The sequence below is a fragment of the Culicoides brevitarsis genome, chromosome 2 (genome assembly GCF_036172545.1).
Source record: "Culicoides brevitarsis isolate CSIRO-B50_1 chromosome 2, AGI_CSIRO_Cbre_v1, whole genome shotgun sequence".
NCBI lineage: Eukaryota > Metazoa > Arthropoda > Insecta > Diptera > Ceratopogonidae > Culicoides > Culicoides brevitarsis.
Genome location: NC_087086.1, coordinates 16519595 through 16546985, shown reverse-complemented (window position 1 = coordinate 16546985; position 27391 = coordinate 16519595). Strand labels below are relative to the sequence as shown.

At 29.8% G+C, this 27391-nt stretch overlaps 4 protein-coding genes across 4 annotated transcripts; 1 reads left to right on the top strand and 3 right to left on the bottom strand.

The window, feature by feature from the left end:
* Positions 1 to 280: 280 nt before the first annotated feature.
* Positions 281 to 3670, top strand: LOC134831843 (amino acid transporter heavy chain SLC3A2-like). The gene is made up of 5 exons (XM_063845666.1): positions 281 to 557; positions 675 to 847; positions 1887 to 2074; positions 2319 to 2362; positions 2424 to 3670. The coding sequence occupies exons 1-5, from the start codon at positions 329 to 331 to the stop codon at positions 3563 to 3565; spliced, it is 1776 nt and encodes a 591-aa protein (XP_063701736.1). The 5' UTR covers positions 281 to 328; the 3' UTR covers positions 3566 to 3670.
* A 673-nt stretch (positions 3671 to 4343) lies between these two features.
* LOC134830552 (protein expanded) lies at positions 4344 to 16090 on the bottom strand. The gene is made up of 6 exons (XM_063844069.1): positions 15999 to 16090; positions 11339 to 11636; positions 9616 to 9695; positions 6517 to 9544; positions 5279 to 5876; positions 4344 to 4759 (listed from the first exon to the last, which is right to left on the bottom strand). Exons 2-5 carry the CDS (start codon positions 11580 to 11582, stop codon positions 5305 to 5307), a joined length of 3924 nt encoding a protein of 1307 aa, XP_063700139.1. The 5' UTR covers positions 11583 to 11636; positions 15999 to 16090; the 3' UTR covers positions 4344 to 4759; positions 5279 to 5304.
* Positions 16091 to 19657: 3567 nt separating this feature from the next.
* Positions 19658 to 22828, bottom strand: LOC134828598 (tetratricopeptide repeat protein 8). Its single transcript, XM_063841578.1, has 4 exons — positions 22797 to 22828; positions 21791 to 21988; positions 21558 to 21706; positions 19658 to 20743 (listed from the first exon to the last, which is right to left on the bottom strand). Exons 2-4 carry the CDS (start codon positions 21981 to 21983, stop codon positions 19658 to 19660), a joined length of 1428 nt encoding a protein of 475 aa, XP_063697648.1. The 5' UTR covers positions 21984 to 21988; positions 22797 to 22828.
* A 3690-nt stretch (positions 22829 to 26518) lies between these two features.
* LOC134828597 (uncharacterized) lies at positions 26519 to 27391 on the bottom strand. The gene is made up of 2 exons (XM_063841577.1): positions 27270 to 27391; positions 26519 to 26832 (listed from the first exon to the last, which is right to left on the bottom strand). Exons 1-2 carry the CDS (start codon positions 27277 to 27279, stop codon positions 26519 to 26521), a joined length of 324 nt encoding a protein of 107 aa, XP_063697647.1. The 5' UTR covers positions 27280 to 27391.

The window sequence follows — 27391 nt, the reverse complement described above, 5'->3', positions numbered from 1 at the left end:
TTTCGTGTACGACCAACGTGTGGGAAACAAGAGACGATAATTTTTCAGTCAATTTCTCTCAATTGCGTGCTACACACCGTCTTGTTTTTATCACTTTTTCTATTTACTCGGCGAAAAGTGCTCGGTTGTTGTTGTTTTTTTTATGAAATTCCATCCAAAAGCAATTAATTGATTGAATTTTTTCCTTACCTCTACTCGTCAACAGTGAATTTCTGCAAAAAATCGTAAAAAAAAGTGAATTTTTTTCAAAAAACTTTAAAAAAAGACTCGAAAAAATTATTTTCTGGACAAATTGCTGCCAAAATTTCAATAATTGGGTAATGTTGTGATGAGTAATCTCGAAGAACTAGCAGCAAGAGGAAACGGCGGCGTCAACAACACCCAACAGCAGTACCTGAGTGTTGATTCCGCGTCACTCAATACATCGCCATCTGCTTCGACATTTCTCCCGGACCAGAATTCCTCGACATGCCTGCTGTTGCCGAATAGTCCGAGTCCCGATCCCGAATTGACGCATCCGTTGACGCCGGGTCTCGAGGATGCCAGTGAACCTGCGGGTAAGTTGCTTGATGTTGATGACTTTCCCGTTTGTTGCGTCATCACAGAGACATGCGTGGGTGTTAATTCCTGTCACTTTTTTTTTGCTTCCTTTCATTCACGAACGAACAACACAGACAATGGAGCTGACGATGCAAACTCGACAAACTCGTCATCAGGCAGCAGTGGTGGCATTAATATGGTCGTTATGATAGACACGGATCAAACAAACACAAATGACTTCAATATCAATAATCGCAAGGGCAATAATTATAATCACAATAATAAATCACCGGAGTTTTGTATGGATGTAAGTTTTTTTTCTGTCTTTTTGCGATATTTTCAAGCAAAATTTTTATTTCTTCAACGATTTAATGTGAATTTTTATGAATTTTTTAAAAGAAATTTGTATTTTAAGAAATATTTTTGGAATGAAGAGACATAAAATTTCTCAAAAAAAACTTGTTTTCGAACAATTTTAAAAGTTTTTGCTGATATTGAGTTAATGACCTTCAAACCAAAGTATTTCTAATGAAGAAAATTGTTGATTTTTTTAAGTTTTTTTTTTTTAATTTTTATACAAAAATTGAAGACCTCAAAAAAATAAATTTGCTACATTTAATTTAAATTGAATATTAAAATTTATAAAAAAAATAAATTTTAAAATTTATTGAAAATATTTTTAAAAAAATCTTAAATAAATAATTTTTATTTAATTTTTCAACTTTTCAAATTGAATTTTAAATATTTATTAAATTGAACTTTAATATTTTAAATATTATTTACATAAAAAAATGCTTAAACAAATACTTTTTTTTTGAAAATTAATTTAATTTAAATTAATATTTATTTAAATTAAAATTGAGTGAAATTATATATATGATTATGTTAAAAAAATAATTAATTTATTTTTTTTTTTATATTTTTAGAGAAATTTTTAATTTATTTTAAAAAAATTAAAACTTTTTCGAATGAACTAATGTTCTTTAAAAATTGTCATATTATTTTAAAATTTATTTTAAATTTAAATTAAAATTTAATTAATTAACAATTGAATTAATTTTAATCCAAATATATTTTTTTTTTATTTATTTTAAAATTATTTTAATCTTTTTTTTTATTATTTGAAAAACTTTTTTAAAGCTTTGAATTCAAAAAAAAAATGAATAAAAAATAATATCATTAAAAATTGAATGTTTTCATCAAAATTCACGAAAACAAAAAATATTTACCTATTTTCCGTCAAAAAACTAATTTATCAATAAACCATCAATTTTCACCCCTTAATGACTAATGCGCACTTTCTTCCAATATTTATTTACTTTCCTTTTTCTCTTTTTTATTTTTAGAACAAAAAAACTGTGACAAAAGTCGGAGATATTCTAATAACGTGCACTGATCAAATTCCGCCGTTCGTTGATTGGAATTGGCCATTAATACGCAAATGGTCGTTCTCACTGTTCCTCTGTATCAATATTGGTGTGATAGGATTCGTAATTGCCATGATGAGTACACTGCCAAAGACATGCAATCCACCGTAAGTTTTTTTTTTTATTATTTTACACTTTCTACGAGGCGTCGTCGCAACAATAGACTTTGTTTTGACAATTCGAAGAGAAAAAAAAATTTGTGTTCACACAAAAATAAAATTTTTGATCGTGAGTTGTAAAACCGGCGCGTTTTCGTGCATTAATAAATTTATTGAGACTCTCGTGACTTTTTTTTCGAACTATTAATAGAATTTTATCTGTTAACGTATTTTTTTTCTTTTGTTTTCGCAGTAAGAAATGGTATCAAGGAAGTGTTTTCTACGAGATTCAACCACGTAAGATTTTTACAGGAATTTTTTCTTGATTTTTTTTTTAAATTATTTTTTTTTCTTTTAGATGGTTTGAAAGATTTGTACGGTCGAGTGCAATATTTCAAGGATCTCGAAGTGTCTGCCGTCCGTTTGAACTCAATTTTCCCGAAAGATCCGCACAATCAGCAAGGCACCACGACATATTTCAGCATCGATCAGAATTTGGGTGATTTTGCGGATTTCGAATCGCTCGTGTACAATTTGCAGCACAACGGAATCAAGCTCATCTTGGATTTGCCGTTGTCGCCGCTCGTGAAAAAATTGCATGTGAGTGAGCATGTCAGCGAAATTCAAGGACAAGACACCAATGCGGCAGTTCAACATCATTTGAGTGCGCCCGGCAGTACAACTAACGATAATCTCATCCTGAAAGCCATCAAATTCTGGACCGAAAAGGGCGTCGACGGCTTTTACGTCAAAGACTTGGAACAATTTCACAACGATTCATTTTTACTGAGTAGCGTTAAGGAATGGAAGTTTCTGCTGGGCGACAATCGATGTCTAATTGTCAGTAGTGCACTCGTGGATGCCGTCAAACACAACAAAACGTTGCTGGAATTGCTTCTGCCGCACATTGACTTGGTCGATACGTTGCTCGATGTGAATGGCACGAGCGCAAAAGTGATAGGCGATCAAATTGCCGACGCAATTACGGGTCATGCGGGCTTAAGTAGCACAACGTGGCTGCATTGGACGATCAATCGACGCGATTTGCCGCTAATTTACTTCGAAATGCTCCTGCCGGGCACGATAAATTTGTATCTCGGCGAAAAATTACCGGAATTTGCGTCGACAGAACCGCATTTAGTCCCTCCTAATCCTCCTCCATGGTTGCCAAAAATACAAGAATTGATTGCGCTGCGTAACAACTCGCCATCCATCTATCTCATGCATTTCACGCGACAAAATCAAGAGTCGAAGCTAACCCCAACGACAAATATCAGACAAACCACAGACGATTTAATAGCAATAGAAAGACATTATCCGCGTCGGCTGAACTATGCCGTTGTCACAAATCGCTCGAACAAGACGGTTCACGCAGATCTGTCGGACAGCTTCTTTAGTGGCGACGTCATTGTCGGTCCCGCGACGCAAAACTCAAAGATATTTTTTAGGGAATTCGAAATAGCCAGTTTAGACACGATAATTGTTAAGTTAGACAAGTAAGGCGACAACAAAGTAAGAGAGATAAATATAAATAATTATTAAAATAATGATAATTAGAGACTAGAGGAACAAAGTAGTTGTGCGACAGCATTTTTTTATGTTTAATTTACTGTGGTCTAATATATTTTTTTACGTAATTTTAAAAGTTACGGTCTGAACATGCAAATATTTAAATAAAATCTTTAATTTTTTTTTCTAAAAAAATAATAAATTCTAAAAATAAAATATTAATTAATTTTTTAAAAATATTAAAATATTTTGGAATTTTTTATTTTTTAAAAATAAACATTTAAAATACATATGTATAAAAAAATATTAATTTAAAATATATATGATAAAAAATCCTGTATAAAAATATTAATAATTTTCAAAAAAACTCATGATCAAAAAAATTAAATCTAATTTTTTGACGTAAATTAAAAATTATATAAGAATTATAATAATAACAAATTTATAAATTATTAAAAGTTTGTTTTTATTATTTTTTTAATCAAATAATTTTTATCTCAATCCAAAATATTAAACTTTTTTTTAAATCATAAAAAAATTAAAAAATAAAATATTTGCATGTTCATACCGTAAAATCGAGGCAACACCTACTTAAACTTACCGTAATAAAACTCTTTAATTTTTAAAATAAAATACTCTTCGTTTTTTTTTAATATATAAATTTTTATTTTTTTATTGTTGATTGTCTTCTTTCACTTTAATAATTATTTTACTTTTAAACTTATACACTACATAATAATAACAAGATTCTGGACGTTTTATAAAATAAATTAAATGTTAAAAACTGTAATTTTTTGTTTTATTGATTTTTTTTGTGTCCTTTTTCATCATTAATTTTTATAAAGAAACCTTCGAACAACAAATAAATAGCAAAAAATGTACAAAAAATTTAAAGGAAATGAAAGAAATGATATTCAAGAAAAAAATAATAAATTATATTATTAATGTTGTTATCGAAAAAAATAATACAAAAAAACCAAACAAAAAATATCCTATAACCCTAAACAATAAAAATAATAATAAAAAAATCATAAAAGACGTTTATCCATGAAAGAAGAAGAAAATTATTATAATAAACAAATTTATGGCTATTTTTCTGATAACTGATGTTTGTTCAAAATTTGAACTTTTGTAGTATTTTTTCTTCGTGTTTATGTTACTTTTTTCTTTATTAAAGTACGGTGCCTTAAAATAAATTTACGTTTAAAAGTTGTTTCGCTAAATTTTATGATTATTATAAACACAAGCTTATACAAATTTTAATATAATTAAAATTAATTAAAAATTACAAATCTATCGTAGTTACGTTAAATTATAATATTAAGTAAGCATATTTGAGCAATTAATATCCATCCTTTTCATATAAATTAATTGATATTATCTTAAAATATATTTTTATAGAGTTTACAATTTTTTTTGTATTTTTTTTTAAATTGTCGGTTGTTTGTTTTTTTTTTATCTTAGCTGGTATGCAATAGTGCTTATTTTGGTGAAAATAAATTAAAGTGATGGATGTAATGATTTTAATCTTAAAAAAAAAATTTTTTTTTACTATGAGTAGCAATTTTAGTTTACTTGTACTTGTTGTTTTTTATATAAAACCAAAAAAAAAAAATAAAAAATTATGGATGGAATTATTTGAGAGTTAAAATATTAAAAAAAGAAAATTTAATAAAATTTATTAAAAAAATAAAAAAAAACTACTTTTAATCGTATTTTATATTATTAGCTTATGAGGTTGATTGTTGAATGGCACTGCTATAGCTTTTGTGCTTAGCAGCAGGTGTCGGATCCATGACGTAGTTGTTGCCCTCAGCTAGCTGAATGACTGATGGCAATGGTGGTAATTTATCGTTAGGATGTCTATGGCTAATCATCGAGTTTTTGCCTCTATTTTTGTGCTGCATTTGCGTCGTATTGAGCCCGCTGACGGGATATTTGCCCTTTGGCATCAAATTCATCTGATTCAAGCCCATTTTCGGGTGTTTCGGCATCACGAACGCCCGTGTTTGTTTCAGAAGCGACTGATCGTTGCACAGTGCGGAAATTAACGGCAAATCCAGATGTTTGCTCTTTTCGCGTAACGTATTGATGTCAATTTGTGACTTTGCGGGAGGACTTGTGCCGTTCGTTTGTGCGGGTTGCGTTGTTGTAACAGTCGTTGATGCGGCGGAAGTTGTTGTGGTTGTGATCGTATTTTCTGTCCTAAGCGGTGACTTGGCATGACTCGGCGAAGGCACGATAGGAACTTGTTTCGCTAGTTCTTCTTGTTGACGCTTGAGACGGGCAGGTTTAGCGGGAACTGTGAAAAAAATTAAATTTTAGATTAACTTTTTTTATGTAAAAATTTTTAAAAATAAAATAAAAATTGAAATACTTTTAAAAAAATTAAAAAAATTCCGAAAAATTTAGAACTTTTCTTAATATTTTGTTTTTTTTTAAATTCGTCAAACAAAAAAAGGAAGTTAAAATAAAATTAATATTTTTTTTTTAAATATGTAGTTTCATTTGAAGCTCTTAAAAAACTTGAAAAAAAATAAAAAAAAAAAATATTTTCTGATTTCAAATTAAATTAATTAAAAATTATTTAACTAAGTAATTTTAATAATTTAAAAAAACAGTTTTTGAAGAAAAAAATATTTTACATTTTTTTATGAAAAAAATACTTAAAAAAAATAATTTAATTATTAGATTTTTTAAGTTGATTAATTTTTAAGTTAACTTAATTTGTTTTTATTTTATTTTATTTATTTTTTTTAATACATAAGTCAAATTAATTTGATTTAATTTTAAAATTGATTTCATAAAAAAAATATTTTTAATAATTAATTAAGATTTTTAAAAAAATTTAAAAATAGCAAGAAAACTTTTAAATTTAAAAAAAAATTTAAAAGACAAAAATTTCGATAAAAATTTTAAGGTAGCAAAAGTACAATGTTTACCTGCTGGCGGTTTATCATCCTCAATCGGCGTTGGAAGAGCCGGCTTCTTGTACGTGCTCGACATTGTGCGCGACGAATATGGCGGCGGCGGAGGCGGCATTCTTCTTGGTTTCCTCAAAACATTCGGATTCACATCGCCATTGAGTAAATTCTCATCCGAACGACTTCTCGCAAAAATTGTTGCATTTGTGGCAATCGTGCTGGGTCTCAATGGCGGCGGCGGAATGTCATACGATGAACACAAACTCGTCACCGAGGGACTATAAATCGGCGAATAAGTCCCGGGCAGTTGCACATACGTGTCTGACAAATTTTGTGATGAAGCGTATCGCGACGGATTCGAGTAAGCCATCGAGAGATAAGGAGTACTGCGGTATAACGAGTGATTTTTGCAGGCATCCCAACTGCGATTGTGCGCTCGAACGGTATGATATGCCAAATATGGCGGAGCTTGTGGTGCTTGAGCTGCCATTGTCGCGAGAATTGATCCCTGTTTCGCATCCAAATACTCCTGTTGACTAATCGCCGGGTCCTGAAGCGGATAAATTACGTAGTCAACATCGCTGTAAAGTTGCTGCTGATACAACTCAATTTGGGAACGGGCAAGTTGACTTGCGTAAACTGTCGCAAGTTGATTCGAGGCACTTGGCGGAGGCGGCGGTTGACGTCGGCGTGGCTTAATAACAGGCAGGAGTACACAAGTTGGATTCGGCTCGATAAATCTCGGCGGTTGCGATAAGACAGACATGCTCCGATGAGGTGGTTGATTCACATAAGGCACAATGGGAATGCCAATTGTTGTTGCCGACGTCAAATTGGGACTCATGTTGTGACTTAACGTCGTCACAGATTGCGTCGGGGCGGCATAACTCGGTTTGTGAGGCTCCGTAACGACAGATGTGTGTGCCTTGAGGATGTTGATGTGCGGTTTTGTTGTGATGAAACGAGCATTTGCCTCTTCAACGGGCTTCGGGGGTGTTGGCAAGACGTGCGATACATGGTATTGCGGCGGTTTTTCCGTTTTTGCTTGAATATCAGGTCCTTTTAACCCTGTCGTGAAATGTTCTCCGTGATAGGGAGGCGGCGACATAGACTTGACAACACTCGAAAGCGACCTATTTGGATCACTGTCGATGCGTTTCGGGACTGTTGGCGGTACCAAAAGCATTTTTTGATTGTAATCTTCTTCCGTGGGTGCCGTATCTTCACTACCTTGCAAGTAACTTTCGCCCTCAAGCGATAACGGAAGTGTCACATAATCACTATCGGAGTCCATTGTATGACTTACGGTCTTGCAAAGGGGATATGTACCTCTTCCAACAATCAAATCTGTCAATTCTTCAGCCGAAAGCAAGGGATGTTTCGTATCCGCAGGATCACTTCCGTCACCTCTGAATGAACCAGAGCCACTGACATTCGAATCCGAACGATCTCTAAAGGCATTTTCTTCCAAAGGCCTAAAATCGCCATCAACCGAATCCAAATTGCATGAATCTACTTCACTTTTGCTCGGCATGAAACATCCGTAATGCGAGCTGGCTTCATGCGATTCTGTCTCCTCATCCGCTACTTCGCTCGATTGCCCGGTAATTTCGCTGCTGTTCATCGTATAAACGCCACTTGTTTCTGTTGGGGCGGGTGCCGATGTGTACATGGCATCTTGTTCATCTTCGTTTCCGTTGATGACTTCTTCCGCCGGAATTGCCTCACTAACTGCCGAATTTTGCGCCGTATGACTGAATCCAAGCTCCAAACTGCTCGATGTCGATGTCTGACGTCGCGAATGGCCATTTGTGAGACTTCCGTTGGAACATGTAACGGGCGGTAATGAAATTGCATCTGTTGCCACGACAATTGTACTGCACGTTGACGAGCACTGCGATCCAATATTATGTCCCGAATTCGGTAACGAATCCGATGAATCGTTCAAATCTTTGTTGCTGCCTTGATCGACACTCGTTTCAGGTAATTCCGCCGGAGCTGCCACGGGCCATGGTTGTTTCTTCTTTTTCTGCGTCGACGATTGAAATCCGGTTTCTTCAATTTCTTTGATGGAAACTTGTCCCACGGAAGACGTTTGACGACTCACACTCGGACAATCCAGCAAATGAGCAAGTGCCAAACTTTCGGTCGACGGAGCTCCAACAGTTCTTTCCTGTCCATTCAAAAGAATTTCCAGCTCGTCTTCGGAATGCACCCGATCACTCACGATACCCGACGTCGTGTTCGAACTCGTGCTCGAAATCACGGAAATCCGTTGGTCACTCTTGTTCTTGTACGGCAAATTTAACGCACGCGAATACAAATAACACGCATGCATGCAATTGCTTTCCTCCTCTTCGCGTTTAATGGCTTCCGTGAGTCGCGGTGCGATTTTCATCGAAAATTGATGCGTTTCCCGGCACAAAGCCAGCAACATTTTATTCTTGTCATCATTCGCGGAATACAGCAAAATTTTGTTCTCGCCCGAGCGGATTTCGAATTTTTTCCTGTCGAAACTGAGCTTTGTGATGCCAGGCCATAAAAATGTTGTCGTTGCGTGATTTTCCATGAAGATTTTTATGCCTTTTGCATAAATAACCAACTGCACTGACCCGTTTCCAGTTTCATTTTTGTTCGCTCGCATCCGGAAAATGTGCGTATTGATGGCTTCGTTCAAGGCACATGCCGCTCTTATAAAATGTGTTTCGGCGTCAGCACGTGACATGCGACGATTTTCGCGATAACAAGAAATCAAGGTGCTCTGCGCCCACGAAACCCGTAAATGGGGCGGCAAATATTCGTCGTGTTTGATGTCGCCGGATGATTCTTCGGAGAAATCTCCTAAATCGGCTTGTAGGGCGAGCCCGCCAAGCATTAGCAACGACTGGTCCGGACAATCCTTGATATCGCGAAGTGTGGCATTTGACTTTAGTTGTAGGTAGTAGTTATGGCGGGAGACTTCATCGCGTAGCATTAGTGGCGATTCCACGTAAAATTGCACGCGGAAGTGTAACTCGAGTAACGGCTTTCCGTTTGCATCCAAGCCCTGTGAAAATTAAAAAAAAAAAATAAAAATTGGGTAAAAAAATGAAACAAATAAAAAAAAATTCAACTTACATGCGTATGGGAGGATCTCCAACTTTTTGGACCGTATTTTGATAATTTGCTTTCTGGATCGGTGAAGAGATATTCGCCATCTGATAAAAAAAATGAAGAAAAAAAAAACGTATAAAAAATTATAACCCTCAGGTCTTTTGAGTAAGTACAACGAAAAAACAAAAAAAAATGTACGCTATAGGTACAAGAGATGCTCATTAAGTTAAATATTCTCGCCTCAAACGAACATTTTTTTCGATTTTACTTTACTTTGCTACTCCACACGTAACGCAGATACATCAAGTTATTGCTTTAACACACGAAACGAGACCCAATGATGCACACAAACACAGATGCAGCGCAAGAGAGATCATAATAAATGTATGTAATGTAAGTTAATGTTGTTTCTCGGCAACGACAACGACGACGACGACGGAGCAGCAAAGCAACATGAAGAAGAAGAAGAAGGATATAGTGGAAATAACAGAAAGAAGAAAATATTTCTATAAACGCACAAACAATGTCGAATGAATTTCATCTGAAAGACATGAGACAACGACGCGTGTTTAGTAATTCAGGTAGCTGTTTGATGTTGTTATTTTTTTTTTACTTTTTTTTTTCGTGTGTTGTTGCTCTTGCCTTGCTCTTGTTGTTGTTGTTGTTATATTAATATAAATTTTTTTGATTAATATTGAATGATATACGTAATGTAAAAGTAGCATTCCGATCTAATTAAAGTCATTCTACGCGTTGACGACGTGGATTCGAAAGAATTGGTGTGCGAGTGAGCGACGAACCTCGAAAAACAAATTAAATTCATAGAATAATTTTGACAGCTAGAATTATTTTTTATATTATAAAAATTTAATTTTTTTAAACTGCTTGAAAAATCAAAAGGGGTTTTAAATTATGTTTTTTTTTTAAAATTAATTCAATTTTATTTTATTTTGAATTTTCTCAGATTTTATTTTTTTAAATTAAAATTATTTTTTTTAACTATAATTTCTGGTTTTTATTTACCAAATAATTTTTAAATTCACAAAATAATAATTAAAAAAAAAAATAAAATTCTTTTTTTTTAATTAATAATTTTTAAAAATTATTTTTTTAATTTTTATTAATAACAATTTTTTTAAACTTCTACATTTTTTGTTTTTTAACTTTTTTAATAAAACTTTTTATTAAATTAATTAAAATTAATTTTAAATTTTTTTCCATGTTTTGTTTTGTATATTTGAGCATAATTTATTTGGAATTATTTTGAATAAAGTCTGATTTTAAAAAAGTTTCATTTTTTTAATTTTTTTTTGTGTCTAAAAGTGTAAGTTAAAATTTTGAAAAAAAAGTTGAATTCAAAAAAAATTAAGTTTAAATGTTATTTTCTGTCAAATCAAGTAAAAAATAGTATATAATTTTAATAAAATAAAATATATTCTAAAGAATTAAAAATTTTATATTTAAAACATTTTTTTATATTTAATATTTTTATTAATTCTTTTTTAAATAATATTTATTAAAATTTGAACAAATTTGACCATTAATTATTTTTATCTTATTTTGTGTTTAAAATATAATTTATTTTTAAATATGAATTTTGGGAAAAAATTTTTTTTATTTAAAATAATTTGGATGCTCAAAAATCTTTTACTGTCAAAATAATTTTATGAACTTTTCTTTCAACCTCATTAGCAAATATTAATCATCTCTCATACAAATTTCAGCAAAAAAAAAATCAAAAACTCACCTATTAGCACTGCCAATCCGAAGAGTTCGGTATCCAGCATACCCTGTTTGGAAAAGTGATGACATGTTTGCGCATATACTTCTCGCACGCGACTTTTTGCTTCGACTAGGAAATAGAGTGTGCGAGGTTGGGGCGTCCCGAGAAGACGTAGCGCGAGGAAGCGCGCGCCTGGTTGCAGCGGACGGTGCTGCGATGGTGGTGCGCAAACCTCTAATGGCGCACTGACGGTACATAAAGCTCGCATACTGCATCGTTACACCTTGACATAAGTCGTTGGAATCATGGTGCTCGATTAGATCTGCAAATTTGAGAAAGAAAAAAAATAATAATAATTAAACTTTGTTTATTGAATGAAAAGCAACTTTTTTTATGTGACCAGACAAACTTGTAGGTATGACCCAGACATTTTTTTGTGTGTGGTGTGTTGCAAAATAATAACATTTGTATAAAAATAATTTTTAATTTTATTTTTTTTTCATCGTACGTGATATTATTTTTCATTTTTTCATGCGTGTGAATTCGCGTCAATATTTTTGAAAAATATTTTTTTTTTGTATTATATAAATAAAACATTTAGTCCTTTTAAAACAAAAAATAATAAGTATCATGGCTGTTCTATTAAAAAAAAATCTTTTTTAATTCTTTTTTTTTTTTGTTCGAAAGAGACACGAAAAAGAAATCCATCTAAATTTTTTGATGCTGGCCTTTTTTTATTATTTTCATATTATTAAAAAAAATGTGGCGAAGCATTTTTGTGCCTTTGCGTGTTCATCATCACATCACATCACACACAACAGGTAACAACAACAACATTAGAGATGAGAAGAGGAGAAAAGAAAATTAAAAGAATGTTAATTTATTCAAAATTGTTGAATTCTTTCCTCCTAACGACGACGAAGACGACGAAAAAACATCCAATTTGTTGAAGAAAACGAAGAAGAAACGTTCCCCGAAGGAACAGGGACCGGAAATAACATTAATTAAACGTTGCAATGATTGATGTAAATTTGTTATTTTTCTCTCGTGTTTGGCTTTTTTTTTAATTTCATTCAAAAAAGCTGTGAATTCAGTAGTTAGAACGAAAAAAAAAATAACCAAAGGCACTAATTTATAAAAAAAAATTAAAAAATGTTCGATGTTCCTTTATTATTATTTTTTTTTGTGAATGTGATACACAATTTCTAAAGCAAATAATAATCAAAACACTGAGGAATGTTGTTTAATTCTTCAATTTGTATAACCATCCCATCGAACGTCGTACACGGAGCCGTGTGGATCTTTAAACAACATACAAATAATTTTTTTTTAATTTAAATTTTATTTTATCAAAACCTGTCAGTCAAGTTTTTTTTTGTATTTCATTTTGTTTTCTTCCATCTATTTCGTTCATTTTTCTCTCTCTCGGCATCTATGGATGGCTCGATGCTGATGATGATCGTGCACACAAGAGAGTAACATAAACATCGTTGTTTATGTTATAAGATGCTTCACCTTTTTACATAAGGTGTACGCGATACGATAATTTTAACTAAAAATTTTTATATTTGATATGATGTTGCTCGTGGACGCTGATGATGATGATGATGACGGAGATGATAAGATGATGAATTTTTTAACGTTTTATTATTGAAATATTTTTTTAGCTATTCCCTTGAGCACACTTTTGATAACTGTTTTATCGACAACGTGTATTTATTGGGGATTTTAGAACATAAATAACGACATTAGCAACGCACGAAAGAAAGTTTCTACTTAATTTAGACATATTTTTGCGGATTTCGATAGGAAATGAAAGATATTGCTGTAATTTGGAGAAATTGATGACATTTTAAAGGCAGAAAGGAATTTTTAGTATTTTAAAATATAAAATTTATACAATTATTTTAATAATTTTAATAAATTTTAGCATTAAAATAATAAATTTTTAATAAAATATAATTTTTATGAACTATTTTGTCTTAATTTAGTGAAATTATGAACTAAAAATTAAATTAAAGTTATTAAAAATATCTTTAAAAAATAATTTTGATAATAAAAACTCAAATTTTTATCTTTAATTCAACTACAAGACATATCAAAAAAGGCTAAAGGTCTTTCCCATCAATAAAAATCTTCAATAAATGACCTAAAAATACATTTTACCTTCGTTAAATCGTCTTTAACGAAGATTAAAAATCTGAAATAAGGTTGATGAAGGACTGTCGGATCATCAAAATTCTTTACTACAGAATTTGGGGCGTGAACTTGTCAGGAAATTATTAAAATAATCATAAATGTGGCTTTGCCAGATGTGATTCGTGTCTCGTAACTCAGGTAAGGGAACAATAACTTGAGGTTTTTGTATTTTTACTTTTATTTTTTTAAGGAATTTCGGAAAAAATCAAAATTTTACCAGCTAAATTTTGATTTATCTTTCTTTAAAAATTTAAACAAAAAGGTTTTTTTATGATATTTTTTAAAAAATTTTTTATTAAAATTGAAAGTTTATCATATATATATTTCTTTAAAGTTTAAATTAATTAGATTTTAATATATAAAAAAAAATAAAGAATCTAATAATATTTTTTTTTATAAATTTATCAATTTTTATTGAATTTTTTGAAAATTTAATAATTAAAAAATTAAAATAAATTAATTAAAATTTATTGGAAATGATTTAATTAAAAATTAAAAAAAAAAATAAAAAAATATATGAAGAAATTTAATAATTTTGTTTAAAAATATTTAAATATATCTTTCAAAATTTTAGTTTACAATTAAAACTATGAAAACTGTGGCAAAAAAAAATATTTTTTTTTAAGAAATTTTAATAAAATAAACATCATTTACTCAAGAATTTTACTCACTTTGTTTATTAAATTATAAATTCAAACGCATTACGTAAAGCTAAAATTCTAGTGATCATCCATTGAAGCGTCATTTAGAATTTCATTGGAAACACACCACTTACTAGACAACAATAAATATACAAATAATGAGTGACGTGGGCTTACAATAAAAAGAAATATAACTATAATTACACTGAAATATTTAATCGTTGACGAATGAACTATAAAATTCCAACGGCATGCACTTTTATACATTTATTTATTTATTATTATTATTATTGTTATTATTATTTTACATACAGGTAGTTGCAAGAATTCCAATGTCACATAATTTTGCTATTTACACACAAATACACAAACATTGACAATATGCAACTTATTTGAAACTATCATCAATAAATATTTAATCGCCTTTTTTTCCATATCGCATTTTCTTTTATTGATTAGATTACGACTAAACCAACAAATGTTTCACTACAAAAAGGGTTTGAAATATTTTTAAAGTATTTTTTGAGAACATCTGTGTTGCAATCATAACACAAAAAAAAATAATAATAAAAGAATGTGAAGAAAAAAGGAAACAAAGTATTAAAAAAAGATTCAGGTACAAAAATTCCTCAACTAAAAAAGGAGGAAAAAGATGCCAAACAACATTGCGCTCAAAAAACTACGTGTAAAAAGTTACAATGTTTAAATTTTTGTGTGTGGGTGTAAACGACAGAAAAAATATTTAATTAATGATTCATTTCCCTGGCATTTGCGAATTTCTCTGAAGTGTGATTTTATTAGGGGCACGGTTTATTAAAAAAAAATAAATATAATATGAATCAGAGCTGATGTAATATAAAAAAAAACTAAAGCATTTCCTCAAAAGAAAGATAACTTTAACCTCAATTATAATTTATTTACACAGAATTGATGACCAACATCTATAACAACAACTTACACTTATCTTTTTTTTTGTATTTTTAAACATATGCAACATGAACCAAAGTCTTCACATAATATTTTTTTTTTAAATCAACACTCCAAAAAACAACACGATTAATAAAAAGAAACGCGAACCAACTACGATAGACAGTGGCATGCGGCTTCACAACAACATACACACACACCAACATATATTTTTAATAATATAATCATATATAAAGTATACAGCCATGATGTTTTCAATAAACTTGGCCTTTTCTGTATCGGCTACATACATTAATGATGACGATGTATTACAGGGATCTTCAGATACAAAAATTTTTCCGCTGATTTTTCATGAATTTTTAAGTTATATATTAAAAAATTATTAAATTATATTAAAAAAATATATTTTTTGTATAAAAAAAATAATTAAAAATTAACAATTAATATAATATATATTAAAAAATATATTTTTTACTCAAAATTGAAAATCCCTGTGCAACACATTCCGCAAAGTAATCATTTTACAGCCCCCATTAACTTACTTGGGCATCACCCTGTAATGGAATGTCCCGTACAAAATAAAAACTTTTCTATATATGTTGTTGTTGTATACATATATATATGTATATAATTACGTGCATATAAAGGTGTGTATACAAATGCTTCGGAATGCTCTTGCTGGAACATTTTTTCTGCATACCTGTACAATAAGTGATTGTAAATATACAAAACTCCATAAAAGCCATACGTTTTGTATAATAATCCAAAGTTGTTTAAATATCTTTAAAATATTTTTTATATATATTTACAGCTTCAATAATAATATCACACGACAAAAAATAAAAAAAATCGCGTACCACCCCGCAAAACTATGGAATTTAATCTGTATCAAAAAAAAAAAAATAATCTAAACTTACTCTCAAAATGATGTTGATGATGATGATAAATATCCAATGTATATGTTGCGAGTTGCGTATCCAATGATATTGAATCAATATTAATATATTCCACTTATTATTTTGAGTTTCTGTTTAACTTTTTATAATATCATATATGAACGGATTAATAATAATAAAAACAAGATATACTTTTTTTATATGTGTATTTTAATAGAGTTTACAATATTTTCTAATTTCCATTCGATATATTTTACACTTTGCGTCGTCGTCGGTAGTCGCTGGCTATTTAATACGTGATTTTAAATGTTATGATGTTTCACAAATATAAAAAATATGAATATTAATGAATGTATGGCATATTATAATAATGGTGATATTATTTTTTTTTAAATTCAGTTCAATCCGTGTTGTTGTGTTTCGATAACAAACATATATAATATTAACATTAACATGTGATACACACACTTTTATTTCATTATTTCACTTTGTTTATTTTTAAATTATTTTAATTTTTTGTTTTGATTATTTTTGTATAATAATAACAATTATTTTATGAATATTTTTTTTATTTATTTTTTTTCTATACTAATATTATTTTTTTTTATATTATGTTACACACTCTGAGGCATTTTTGTAGTAAAATATATATAATGTTGATGCGACGAACGGCGAAGTCAACCGATCGGTTTCAGAGTTAAACTCAATCTAATTCGAATTTTTGAGTCCCAGCATGCAAAAAATATTTTACAGACGCGGTTCATGCGAGAAATGAACAAGAATGAACTGAAATGAACCGTTTTACATTAAAAGTATGCGATATATGTTGCGTATACTACTTTGTTTTTGTTGCATAAAAAATAGAATTTGGGATACCCTCTTAAGAAAACGTCGAAAAATTGTATAAATCAAAGGCGGAAAACGTTAAACGACATTAAATTTTCCAAAAATATTCGAATTTAGGCTTAACACTTTCCGACTTGAACAAAAAATCTTGCGCTTGAGGTTCAATATTAGAAAAATGGCGGGAAAATGTAATTTTTTGGCAACAAAGTATATTTTTTCATAGCCGTGAAATTTTGGAAATAAATTATTTTTTTAACGGCTTAAACTATTTTATTTCAAAAGAAAATTTGTAGAATATGAAAATTTTTGTCCTTAAACTGATAAAAAAATTCAATTAGGTACAGTTGAAGCTTATAAATTTTTTTTATAAGAAAATTGAAAAATTTAAGATTTTTGTCTCAAAATCGATACGACTCACGGAGCAAACGCCTGCCGGAAGTTTGAGAGAAAAAATTAGACAATTTAGAAAAAAAATATTTAATTTTTTTTAAACTTATTTCTCATGAATTAAAAATGCGCAAACGACTTAAGTAATAAAAATGTACTACAATTTGAACTTGCTTTGCTAATTCAAGCTACTTGAACCTTTAATCGTATATGTTTTTCTCACTCTACAAAAATATTTCGTGTTTTTCGTTGCTTTAATTTAAGAAAGAAAAAAAAAGAGAAAAAACTTGTTGTTTGGCTTTTTGTGGTCGTCGTCGTTGTCGTCGTCGTCGTACGTATGAACGAAAGATGCTGAGCTTCCTTACAACTCTTTGAAAAATATGTTCGTATGAAATTGCCACGTGATAATGTTGTATGTTGTATTTTTTTTGTTGTTTTTGTAGTAGGTGAAGCTGAATATGCCGCATAAATATTTCTCGGCGTATGCGAGTGTATTCGTTGTTGATAAAATGTACAAAAGTTTTGTGTAATGATGCTTTTCCCGCCATCGCCATAAATGCGCGGAAAACATCCTCCTGCCAGCTCAATGGAATTTTTTTTCTCGTTTCGTCGCGTATTCTTCGTTCGCGATCGCGTTGATCGCACGAGAAAGGTGGGTTCTTCTGGAATGCTTGCTTGCTTACTTTTGCGCGAGATAACTTTTTGATTATTATTTTCGTGCAACGTGAAAAATTTTATAGACGTTCACAAAAAAAAAAAAAAATCATGTTAAAGATATATATAATGATGATGAGGAGGTAGTTGTTGTAGGAATCATGCAGCTAAGAGATAAATCATGAAATATGATGTGAGCATTAAAAAAATTATTAATCTGAAACAACAACGGAGTAAACAAAGCAGGGCATAAGGCAAATGATCACGCATTTTAAAAATTTCTTAAAGAATGCATTCCATATATACATAAGCAGGTGGTGATCATCAAGCTAAAAAAATAAGGCCGTCTTAAATTTATTTCGAATTTTTGTTTTAATATTTTTTTTCTGATAAAATAAAAAATCAGTTTTGAAATACTTTTATATATGAAATGATAATTTTTTATCAATATTTTTATTTTGTTTATTTTTTCTTAATTTTTTGTTGTTTTAAAAATTAAATAAATAATAAAATTTAAATTATTTTTGAAAAAATATTTTTCAAAAAATTATTTAGGTTCTAAAATTGTTTCTAAAATTTTTTAAAACATTTTTTATGATTTATGTTTAATTTAATTTTTAATTTTAAATTTTCTAGAATTAATTTTAAAATAACAAACCTACAAATAAATTACTTTAAAAAAATGTTTGATAAACGCTATAATTTAGAATAAATATTTAAAATTAAGTTACAATTTCACATTTTAATTATTTTTTTAATTAAAAAAAAAAAATTGAAATAATTTAAAAAGAATAATGATCATTAAATTTTTAACTTCGAAAAATCTTCTCCGTCAAAAAGTTCTAAAAATTTAATTTAATTCATTAAATAATTTTATGAACAATATTGGAAGACAAGAAATATATTTTAAACTACAAATTTTATGTCAATATTCATAAAATTATTTTTTTGAAAATGTTTCTTGAAAATTTATAAAAAATTATAAAAAGCATAATTTTTTAGAAAAAAAAATTAAAATAATTTTTTTATATAAATTTTAAATTATAAAAAATCTTAAATTTTGAAATTTCAAATATCCCATGCGACAAAAGTTAAAATAAAAATTTTTATGGACCTAAGATGAAAAAGAAAAAAAAATCAGAAAGAGAATAATAAAAATGAAGACCAACCAAAAAAATAATAAAAATAACCCGCGAACATTCTTTTTGTCTTTGGTTCTTTTTTTCCTTTTCTTACACGCTTCTCTCTTCTTCTCTTTGCTGGCTTGCTGTAATGATGTTGAACGCGCGGAGATGTGGAAAATAACCTTGACAATAATGTTAGTCGACTGTTGCCAGAAACAACAAAAAGGAATAAAACTGATGGAGCATAATATCTTTGAATCAGCAGTTGATGTTGTGCTTTTTCGTAGCTCGCGAACGTCGTGTATAGGTACGCGAAGAAAAGAAATTACTAATAAATATATAATAAAATACCTCGTTGGAATTTCATTTTACCTCTCGGCCTATAATCGTTTATTTTTTTTTATCTGGTATTCTTCTTTCTACGCCGTTGAGCTGTTTGGTACACGTACCTATATATAAAAATGATTCGGTTATTATTTTATTCAAAATGCATTCCTCAAATTCCACTATAATCTTACGTTTAATGATCGCTCGTACCGTGCTTATACAAACCATGTGCTATATACAAAAAGGTTGACAGAGAAGATATTTTTCTTTTTTTTTTTTGATGATAATTTATTCGAGACTCATTTTTATTAAATTTCAGCTATTTTGTGAATTTTTAAGCATTTACTGGTATTTTTCAATTAGTAAAATGTTGCGGTTAATTTCTTCGCAATCCGGAGCGGCGGTTTTTGCTGCCACCAAATACGACTTGACTTTGTGATATTGTCCCGTGCGAGTTGCCAGCACCGCCAAATTGTTCAAAGCTGCTCCGTGTGACCCGTCGTAACTGACACAAAGTCTCAAACATCGTCTTGCCATGTTAATGTCGCCCGTAGTCAATGCCACGAAGCTCATATTGTACCAAACATCGGCTTTTTGCTCGTTTGTCGTTGCCAATCTGATGGAACGATGAAAGCAGTACAGCACGAGATCCAATTGTCCGCCATATAAGCAACACAGCGCGATGTTGCAATACAATTCGGCACTATGAGCTCCCATCGAAAGAATTCGCCGGTAATATAACAACGCTGTTTCCGGTTGATTGTTGTAGAAATAATGCACGGCAATGCATGCAAGTGCTTCGGTATGAATTGGATCGAGTCCGACAATGTCACGATACATTTTTACCGAACCGCCAATGTTTCCGATGTGCTCTTGGATGCGTGCTTGTTGCGTCATGAGACTAATTTCGTTGGGAAAGCGATCCGTGCTGGCTGCTTCTAACAATTTTAAGGCATCTTCGGGGCGTTTTAGCTTCGTGTATGTCTTTGAGAGCAGCAAAATTGTCTCGGGATGCGGCATTTGCGATAAACTTTGTTTGAAATATTCTTCCGCAAGTTTTCCTTTGTTTAGTGCAAGGAGGCAGCGTCCCTTTTGAGCATGCCACCACCAATCAACAGCAAGTTTCCTCAAATTTATGACGGCGTCACAGAGTTGCAGGGCTTTTTCGATGTCACCTTCGTGATAATACAAATATTCAAAAAGGGGCTTATTGAAGGTGTCTTTATGGGCAAATTGCGCCGCATGAAAACGCGACAAATGAAGCAAGGGACCGTTTGGATCGCCATATGCGTACATTGAAGCTGTTCCTAAACGGATATTTTGAGCGGAATTGAGACGTTGATGAGCTGCGGTAGCGGTGGCCAGTCTTGCGGTGCTGTTTCCCAAGCGAGATGTCAAGGGGCGGGCGTTCATTGTGCCGGGACGAGACTGAAAATTGAAGTTTTAATTAAAAATTTTATTAATTTGAGTATTTTTTTTTAGAAAAATGATTCACATTTCATGAAAATTATTATTTTTTCAATATGAAATTAGAAAAAAATTGAATTTTAAATATTTTTGGCAGAAAAAAATAGATAATTTGATTTAAAAAGATGATAATCTTTCATTAAAAATAAGAAAAATAGAAAAATATCAACTTTTAATTTAATTTAATTTAATTTAAAATTTAATAAAAAAAAACAAATATAAATAATAAAATTGCAACAATTTTTTTGAAAAATTCTTTAAAAAAATTTTTTATCAAATGATTAAAATTATTAAATCACCTATTAAGTTTCAGTTGGTTTTCAGTTATTTTTGAAGGAAAATACTTATAAAATGAAACATATTTAATATTAATAATAAAAATTCAAAGAAATAAAAAAAAATATTATTGAGAACTGATTTTTATAAAAAATATTTTTTAATTTTTTTTTAAATTAGGTAAAAATATAAAAAAAATCATTTTATTTTTAAAATTATTTTTAAATAATTTTTGTTTGTTTTTTTTTTGTTGAAAAATTCAACATAATTTTGAAAATTTAATAAAAATTTGAATATTTATTGATTTTAAAAAAATTAAATGAAAATTAACTAATAAAATTTTGAGTAGTGAAAAATCTCGTAATCGTATTTTTATCAAAAAATAAATAGAATAAAAAAAAATAAATAATTTAATTAAATTTTTAATTCAAAAAAAATTTTTTTTTAAAATTAAATTTAATTCATTTTAATAAAATTTGAAATTTTAATAAAAACTCACAACTCCGGTAATCAATCGCCCAGTAGCTGAAGTCCTCGGTCTTCCCGCTGTCCCGGCTGTTTTGCGACGCATTCCTGCTGCTGTTGCTGTCCCGCCAAACGACGTTCCTGGTTTCGCTGTCGCCGGTATCGTCTCCAAAGGATCGTCCACTGAAAAAAAAAGACAAGACATAAAGAGAGAGACGAAAAAAAAAAAATGATAATCATAATTATTATTATTTTATCGTTCCTTACCCACAATACCATCATCAGCTTCAATTTCATCGATGTAAACGCGTCGTGTCATAGCTCGCATCTTCAACTCCCATGCACGTCCTTGATGTTGCTGCTGCGGTTGTTGTTGTTGCAGCAACAAATTACATATTTCAATGCATTCATCATAATTTCTTCTGCGAAATAATGATATGGCTTGGAAAAATGGATCCATTCCGCCTGTCAGAGAGCAAAGAAAAAAAAAAGATAAAATTTAAAAGAGATACGTAATAAAAAATGGTCACATAGTCATCGTTGATTATGGTTCAATTTTTCAAAAACTGCTACTTTATTACTTCTTCCCTTTTTTTAATCTTTTTTATTTTATTTTTTTTTTCTCTCTCTCCATTATTATTATTATTATTATATTCATTTCATTGTGTCGTCGTCGACGTCGCTCGTTCGCTGCATCTCCGGCACACAAACATATTGAAATTCTTTATCTTTATTCTTTAACTTTGGTTATATTTTGGTGTAAATGTAGCGAGCTGCTGTGTTACTTTTTTCAAAAATTATAAATAAGAGCATTAGTTGTATGGTTAAGAAACTATAATCACGATGAATCTCACACAACGGGAACCAGTTTCTCCGAACGACGATAAATTCCCATTGAAATTCAACCGAAAAGTCGTCGCGACACGAGAGTTCCCTTTGAATCGCGAATAAAATGCTCTTCAGGCAATATTTTTCTTCCTTTACGAAAAGAAGAAGTCCACTTTGCACATCTGTGTATCTTTTATTTTTTTTTGTCTTTTTTTTATTTTATCGTCATCAGACAACCTAAAAAATATTTACGTACGATTTATTTTTAATTTATTTCAGAAAAACAAGTGGCATGTATACTTTTAACAAATTGGCTTCTGGCATTCGCATTCTTTGTTGCAACAATATATGATGCTGTTGTTGCAAAATATTTCAATATGTTGTTGTTGTTTGGAGGATGCGGGGAACATGCTGGTAGGAGAAGGATATTTTAACGAAAACTTACCTTATCTAGATTTTTTTCGATGAAAATATTTTGTTGTTAGCAAAGTGATTTTAAATATTTGATGAAAATTGTAAATATTTATCGTTTGTTTGTTTGGTTTTCCGTTGTCATGGTGATCGAATAAATACTGAGAATGCCGGGTAGTAATTTTTAAACGTTGTAATTTGAAGGTTTTTTTATAAAGATTTTTTTTATATTTTCTTTGGAAATTTTTTTATTATATGAATATTCTTTTGAATAATTAGCGATTAGGTTTTTAATCTAAAAAAAATTAAATTTGAAAATTTTTTATTCCTTAAAGTAATTTTTAATGAACGAAATGCATAAAAGTAAGAAAATTAAAAAAAAAATTAATCAAATTAAATTAAAAATTTCGTTTTTTTTTGTTAAAATTTATATATATTTTTTTTGACAATAATTAATTTTAAATTATTTAATTAATAAGTTAAAATAAATAATTTTAACGCAAATATCGATCAGAAAAAAATCTTTTTTACTCAAAAAAACGTTTTTGAACACAGAACAATGACAAAAGTAAAATATCGGGACCAACCATGACGTGACTTAAATAAATTAAATAATTATTTAATTTAATTAAATAAATTAATTAATCAAAATAATAAAATTTTAACGCAAATACATGACACACAAACGGAATTCGCATTGATAACAACAAAACAGACTCCGATTTTTTTCTGATCGATATTTGGCTTAAATTTATTTATTTTAACTTATTAATTAATTAATTTAAAATTAATTATTTAATTAGAATAAATTAAAATTAGGCTTTTCAACATCGTGTCATCGTGGCATTGGAACCGGAGGAGAGACAAGCCATCCATGCCTATGGTAGTTTGCCATCATGTCTTTTGATGAATAACGAATAATTAACGGATTTTAAATAACGAGGTGTACTGAAATGTAAAATTGAGGTTCATCTACCGACCACCAGATGGCTCCAAACAGGATGTGGATCTGTCATTAATGGCGTATCACTTTCATTCGTCTCATTGATGTATAACCGTTGGGGATCTAGCAGGGCTTTTGTGGCTATGTGTCGCCTTGGGAGCTCCAAAGGATGATTGATGGCCTGCTAGAAGCACCTTGGGATCAAAATTCAGTCTCTTAGGAGCTCTAAAAGTCAATTTTTAGTGTCTTGGATGCTCTAACAGACCATTGTTGGTCACTTGAAAATCCAAATTGACGAAAAAAAAGCTTCTTGGGATCCAATTTTACCAAAAGAAAGCTACTCGCGGAGTCCAATATTGCCTTTATGTGCCTGCAAGAAGACAAAAAGTACGTAATATGGACCTTCTGAAGCTCCAAATGAACCATTGTGAAGTAAACATTGTCAAAAAAGTCCTCAATTTAGACGAGAGACTGTGTCAAAGAAGCAGTTTTTGGAGACCAGCATGGAATCTTGGAACCTCGGAGTTAAGAATTTTACTCTAGAAGCTCCATCAGGCAAGAAACTACTTTGTTTTTGTCCCACGGAGGCTATGCTGGATGCGGAGAAGCTTCCATGAGGTCAAGTTGCAACTCAAGAAGTCGAAATAAGAGAGAATTCAGTCACATCGGAGCTTCCAGGCATCATATGGGATCCTAATGAGGCTAAAATTTCGCATCAAGGGTAAGATTTACACTATAAAATGGCTCATTTGGAGCTTCAGAAGGTCAAAATTACTTACCTTTTGTCTTACTGCAGGCTTTCAACGGTCTCTACCAGGCAAATTTAAAAATAAAAAATTTTGAAATACTTTTTTTCATTCGAAATGCCAAGTTTTTTAAAAAAAGTTTGGTTGTTTATCAATATTATTATTGTTTTGAGTTTTTTTACATTGATAGGTATTTGTGTATTGAAAATTGATTTAAAACATTTTAATTAAAATAAAAAAAAATAATATCAGAAAAATAACTGTCAAAATTTTTTTAGAAAAAAAATTCAACAATTTTCATGAAAATTATATTTTAAAGAAAATTTTATATCGAAACACGATTTTGAATACAAAAATGACCAAAAATTGAAAAATTTTCTTAATGGAGCATCGGACAAAACTATTGAGTTTCATTTGAAGCGGCCGAATTCAATTTAATTTATATATTAAAATATAATAATTTATAATTAAATATAAAAATTATTTTTTTGTTTATTAACTTAAATTTTATTTAAAATGGAAAATTAATATGAAATAAATGAGCAACAACTTGGATTAAGAGATAGTTACAAATTAAAATTTTTGCTCAAAAACTGGTTTTAATGATAAAATTCCAATCATTCTTTATGTTCATGAAAATTTTCCATTAATTAAAAAAAATAAATATTTAAAAAATTTCATTGCTTTGGCAATCCATTATAAAATTTGGAAAAAGAATGCATTGATAAAATAAAATTTATTGAATAATTTTTCAAACGAAGGAATTTAAAACATACAAAGAATTTATTTTTTCAAGTCTTGCACAAGTTCAATTAAGAGCAATTCATATTCATTCACTTCAATATTGACATAAAAATTTAAATTTTATTTGCTTGTTATTTAAATTTTTCTCTTTAAATGTCAAAATAAATCCTTCTTGAAAAAAAAGCAATGGAATTGCAATTTAAACAATCAACCAGGCGTTTCATTTCAATAATTTCGTTAAAGACATGAAAAAAAGTGTCAAGTGTGTCTGCAGTATCATTTACATTTATTTGTCACAAAATAAAGATATAATAATATGGCAACATTTAAATATTTGTTTTTTTGTTCGTTTTACATATTTTACAAAAACAAAAAAAAGTCTATATAATAAAAAAAAACACTCTACGACATCATTTAACAAAATTACAAAAATTACTCGGTTTCGCAAGGAACTGTATCTGAGTGCGCACAATTGAGGTCGTATTTGTTAAAGGTGGTGTATTGGGGACAGCGTTTCTCAAACAAAAATCCTTCTTTGTCGCATTCGTAGTAGCGCGTGCAGTCTTTGTCGTGTGGGAAAACGGCGTCTTCCTTTGAACGTCCTTGGCAACGTTGACTTCTGCCTAATCCGCGTGCACTGGCATACGCAACTAGCACGATCAGCAATAAAAGTAACGCTGAAAAAATTATTTTTTTAATTTTTTTCTTTTGAAAATTGTATAATACCAATCTTACTTTTGAATAACTGCATTTTTGTGTTATTATTTATTTATTTTTATTTTATTTTTAAGTGTATACGAGGCAAATCTCTCGACGAACAAACTAATAATGAATTGTAATTTCTGTTTGTTGTACGAGCATAGGCATGAGTCTCTCGCACTCAACATATTATGCAACAGAAAAATATCTTAATGGCCTTTATCAGTACGCAGCACGTCGCTACTACAACTATAATGGGTGCGTTTCGAGGCGGCGGATGATTAAAAAGTAACTTTCATCTCTTCTTCACACCGCGACCGTATACAACAACAAACGAAATGCGACGCCAAACCGGTATGTGGCTTTATATGCAAATGAGGTGAATACAAAATTAACCCGAATTATGCAATTTTTTTACAGATTATTATCCATGCATGGTTATCGCATCCCTCATGAATATGGATCACACTGAAAGTGACAAAGACAAGAAAAAAAAACATCGATGCGCTTGATCTACTTTTTTTACGTTTATTTATTTTTTTAATTTTTATCTTTTTACACTGAATTCAATGAAATATTTCTTTTTTTTTCGTAACGGTGGAACACATTAAATTATTTTATTTTTTAGTTAAGTCCTAAGAGAGTTGCCAAGAAGTTCTTTTGTTGGTCCTTGCATTCGGGAGCGAAGAAGCCACAAGTGAAGTTGACGCGATTGAAGACGAGATTTTTCGGGCAATCCAATTCATAGACAGTTCCTTCGGCGCCGCATTCGTAAAATTTGAAGCAATTTGTCTCGTGGGGCCAATACAAGGGTTTGAAGTCAGCATGTTGTTCTTTAACTTCTTTGACGTATTCACGGCATTCGGGGAAATAGTCGAATTTGCCAGCAATTACAACGGCAGCGAATACCACGACAGCCAATTGGATGGATAAAAGTACTGCGGAAAGAAAATATTTTTTATTAAAATTTTACTCTGATAATTTCTAAAGAAAATTATTATTTTTTTTTTATAATTTAAAATATTTAATAATTTTCATTAATATAATATATTAATATTTTTAATATTTTTTTAAATATTTTTTTTTAATTTTAAGTTTTATTCAATTTAATTTTTAAACTTTTATTTTTAATTAATTTTATTATTTTTATTTTTATAATAATTTTTTTTTAAATGTTATGCAATTTAATTTAATTTAATTTTAATTTATTTTTGAAAATTTTTTATTTAATTTATTTTAGATTAAACTTATTTTTTTTATTTAATTGAATTTTTTAAAATTTTTTTAATTTTATTTCTTTGGAATTTTATTTATTTTTTTTTTCTTAAATTTTTATTTAAAAACAATTTGTTTTTTTTTTTTAATTTGAACTTACATTTGTTCATTGTTGAAAATATATATATTTTTTTTTAAATTATGAAGACGGCGCTAAAATAATGTCTCTCGTTTAAGACGTCCGATTAAATAATGCGACTCTTGCTGAGATACACAGACATT

Excerpts from the sequence above, each read along its gene's own strand:
- LOC134831843 (XM_063845666.1), top strand. The coding sequence starts at position 329 with ATGAGTAATCTCGAAGAACTAGCAGCAAGAGGAAACGGCGGCGTCAAC. Across the intron at positions 558-674 it reads GGATGCCAGTGAACCTGCGG|ACAATGGAGCTGACGATGCA; the intron begins GTAAGTTGCTTG and ends CGAACAACACAG. Across the intron at positions 2,075-2,318 it reads CCAAAGACATGCAATCCACC|TAAGAAATGGTATCAAGGAA; the intron begins GTAAGTTTTTTT and ends TTGTTTTCGCAG.
- LOC134830552 (XM_063844069.1), bottom strand. The coding sequence starts at position 11,582 with ATGCGAGCTTTATGTACCGTCAGTGCGCCATTAGAGGTTTGCGCACCA. Across the intron at positions 9,696-11,338 it reads CGGATTGGCAGTGCTAATAG|ATGGCGAATATCTCTTCACC; the intron begins GTGAGTTTTTGA and ends TTTTTTTATCAG. Across the intron at positions 9,545-9,615 it reads GGAGATCCTCCCATACGCAT|GGCTTGGATGCAAACGGAAA; the intron begins GTAAGTTGAATT and ends TAATTTTCACAG.
- LOC134828598 (XM_063841578.1), bottom strand. The coding sequence starts at position 21,983 with ATGGATCCATTTTTCCAAGCCATATCATTATTTCGCAGAAGAAATTAT. Across the intron at positions 21,707-21,790 it reads AGCTGATGATGGTATTGTGG|TGGACGATCCTTTGGAGACG; the intron begins GTAAGGAACGAT and ends TTTTTTTTTCAG. Across the intron at positions 20,744-21,557 it reads GGCGATTGATTACCGGAGTT|TCTCGTCCCGGCACAATGAA; the intron begins GTGAGTTTTTAT and ends TTCAATTTTCAG.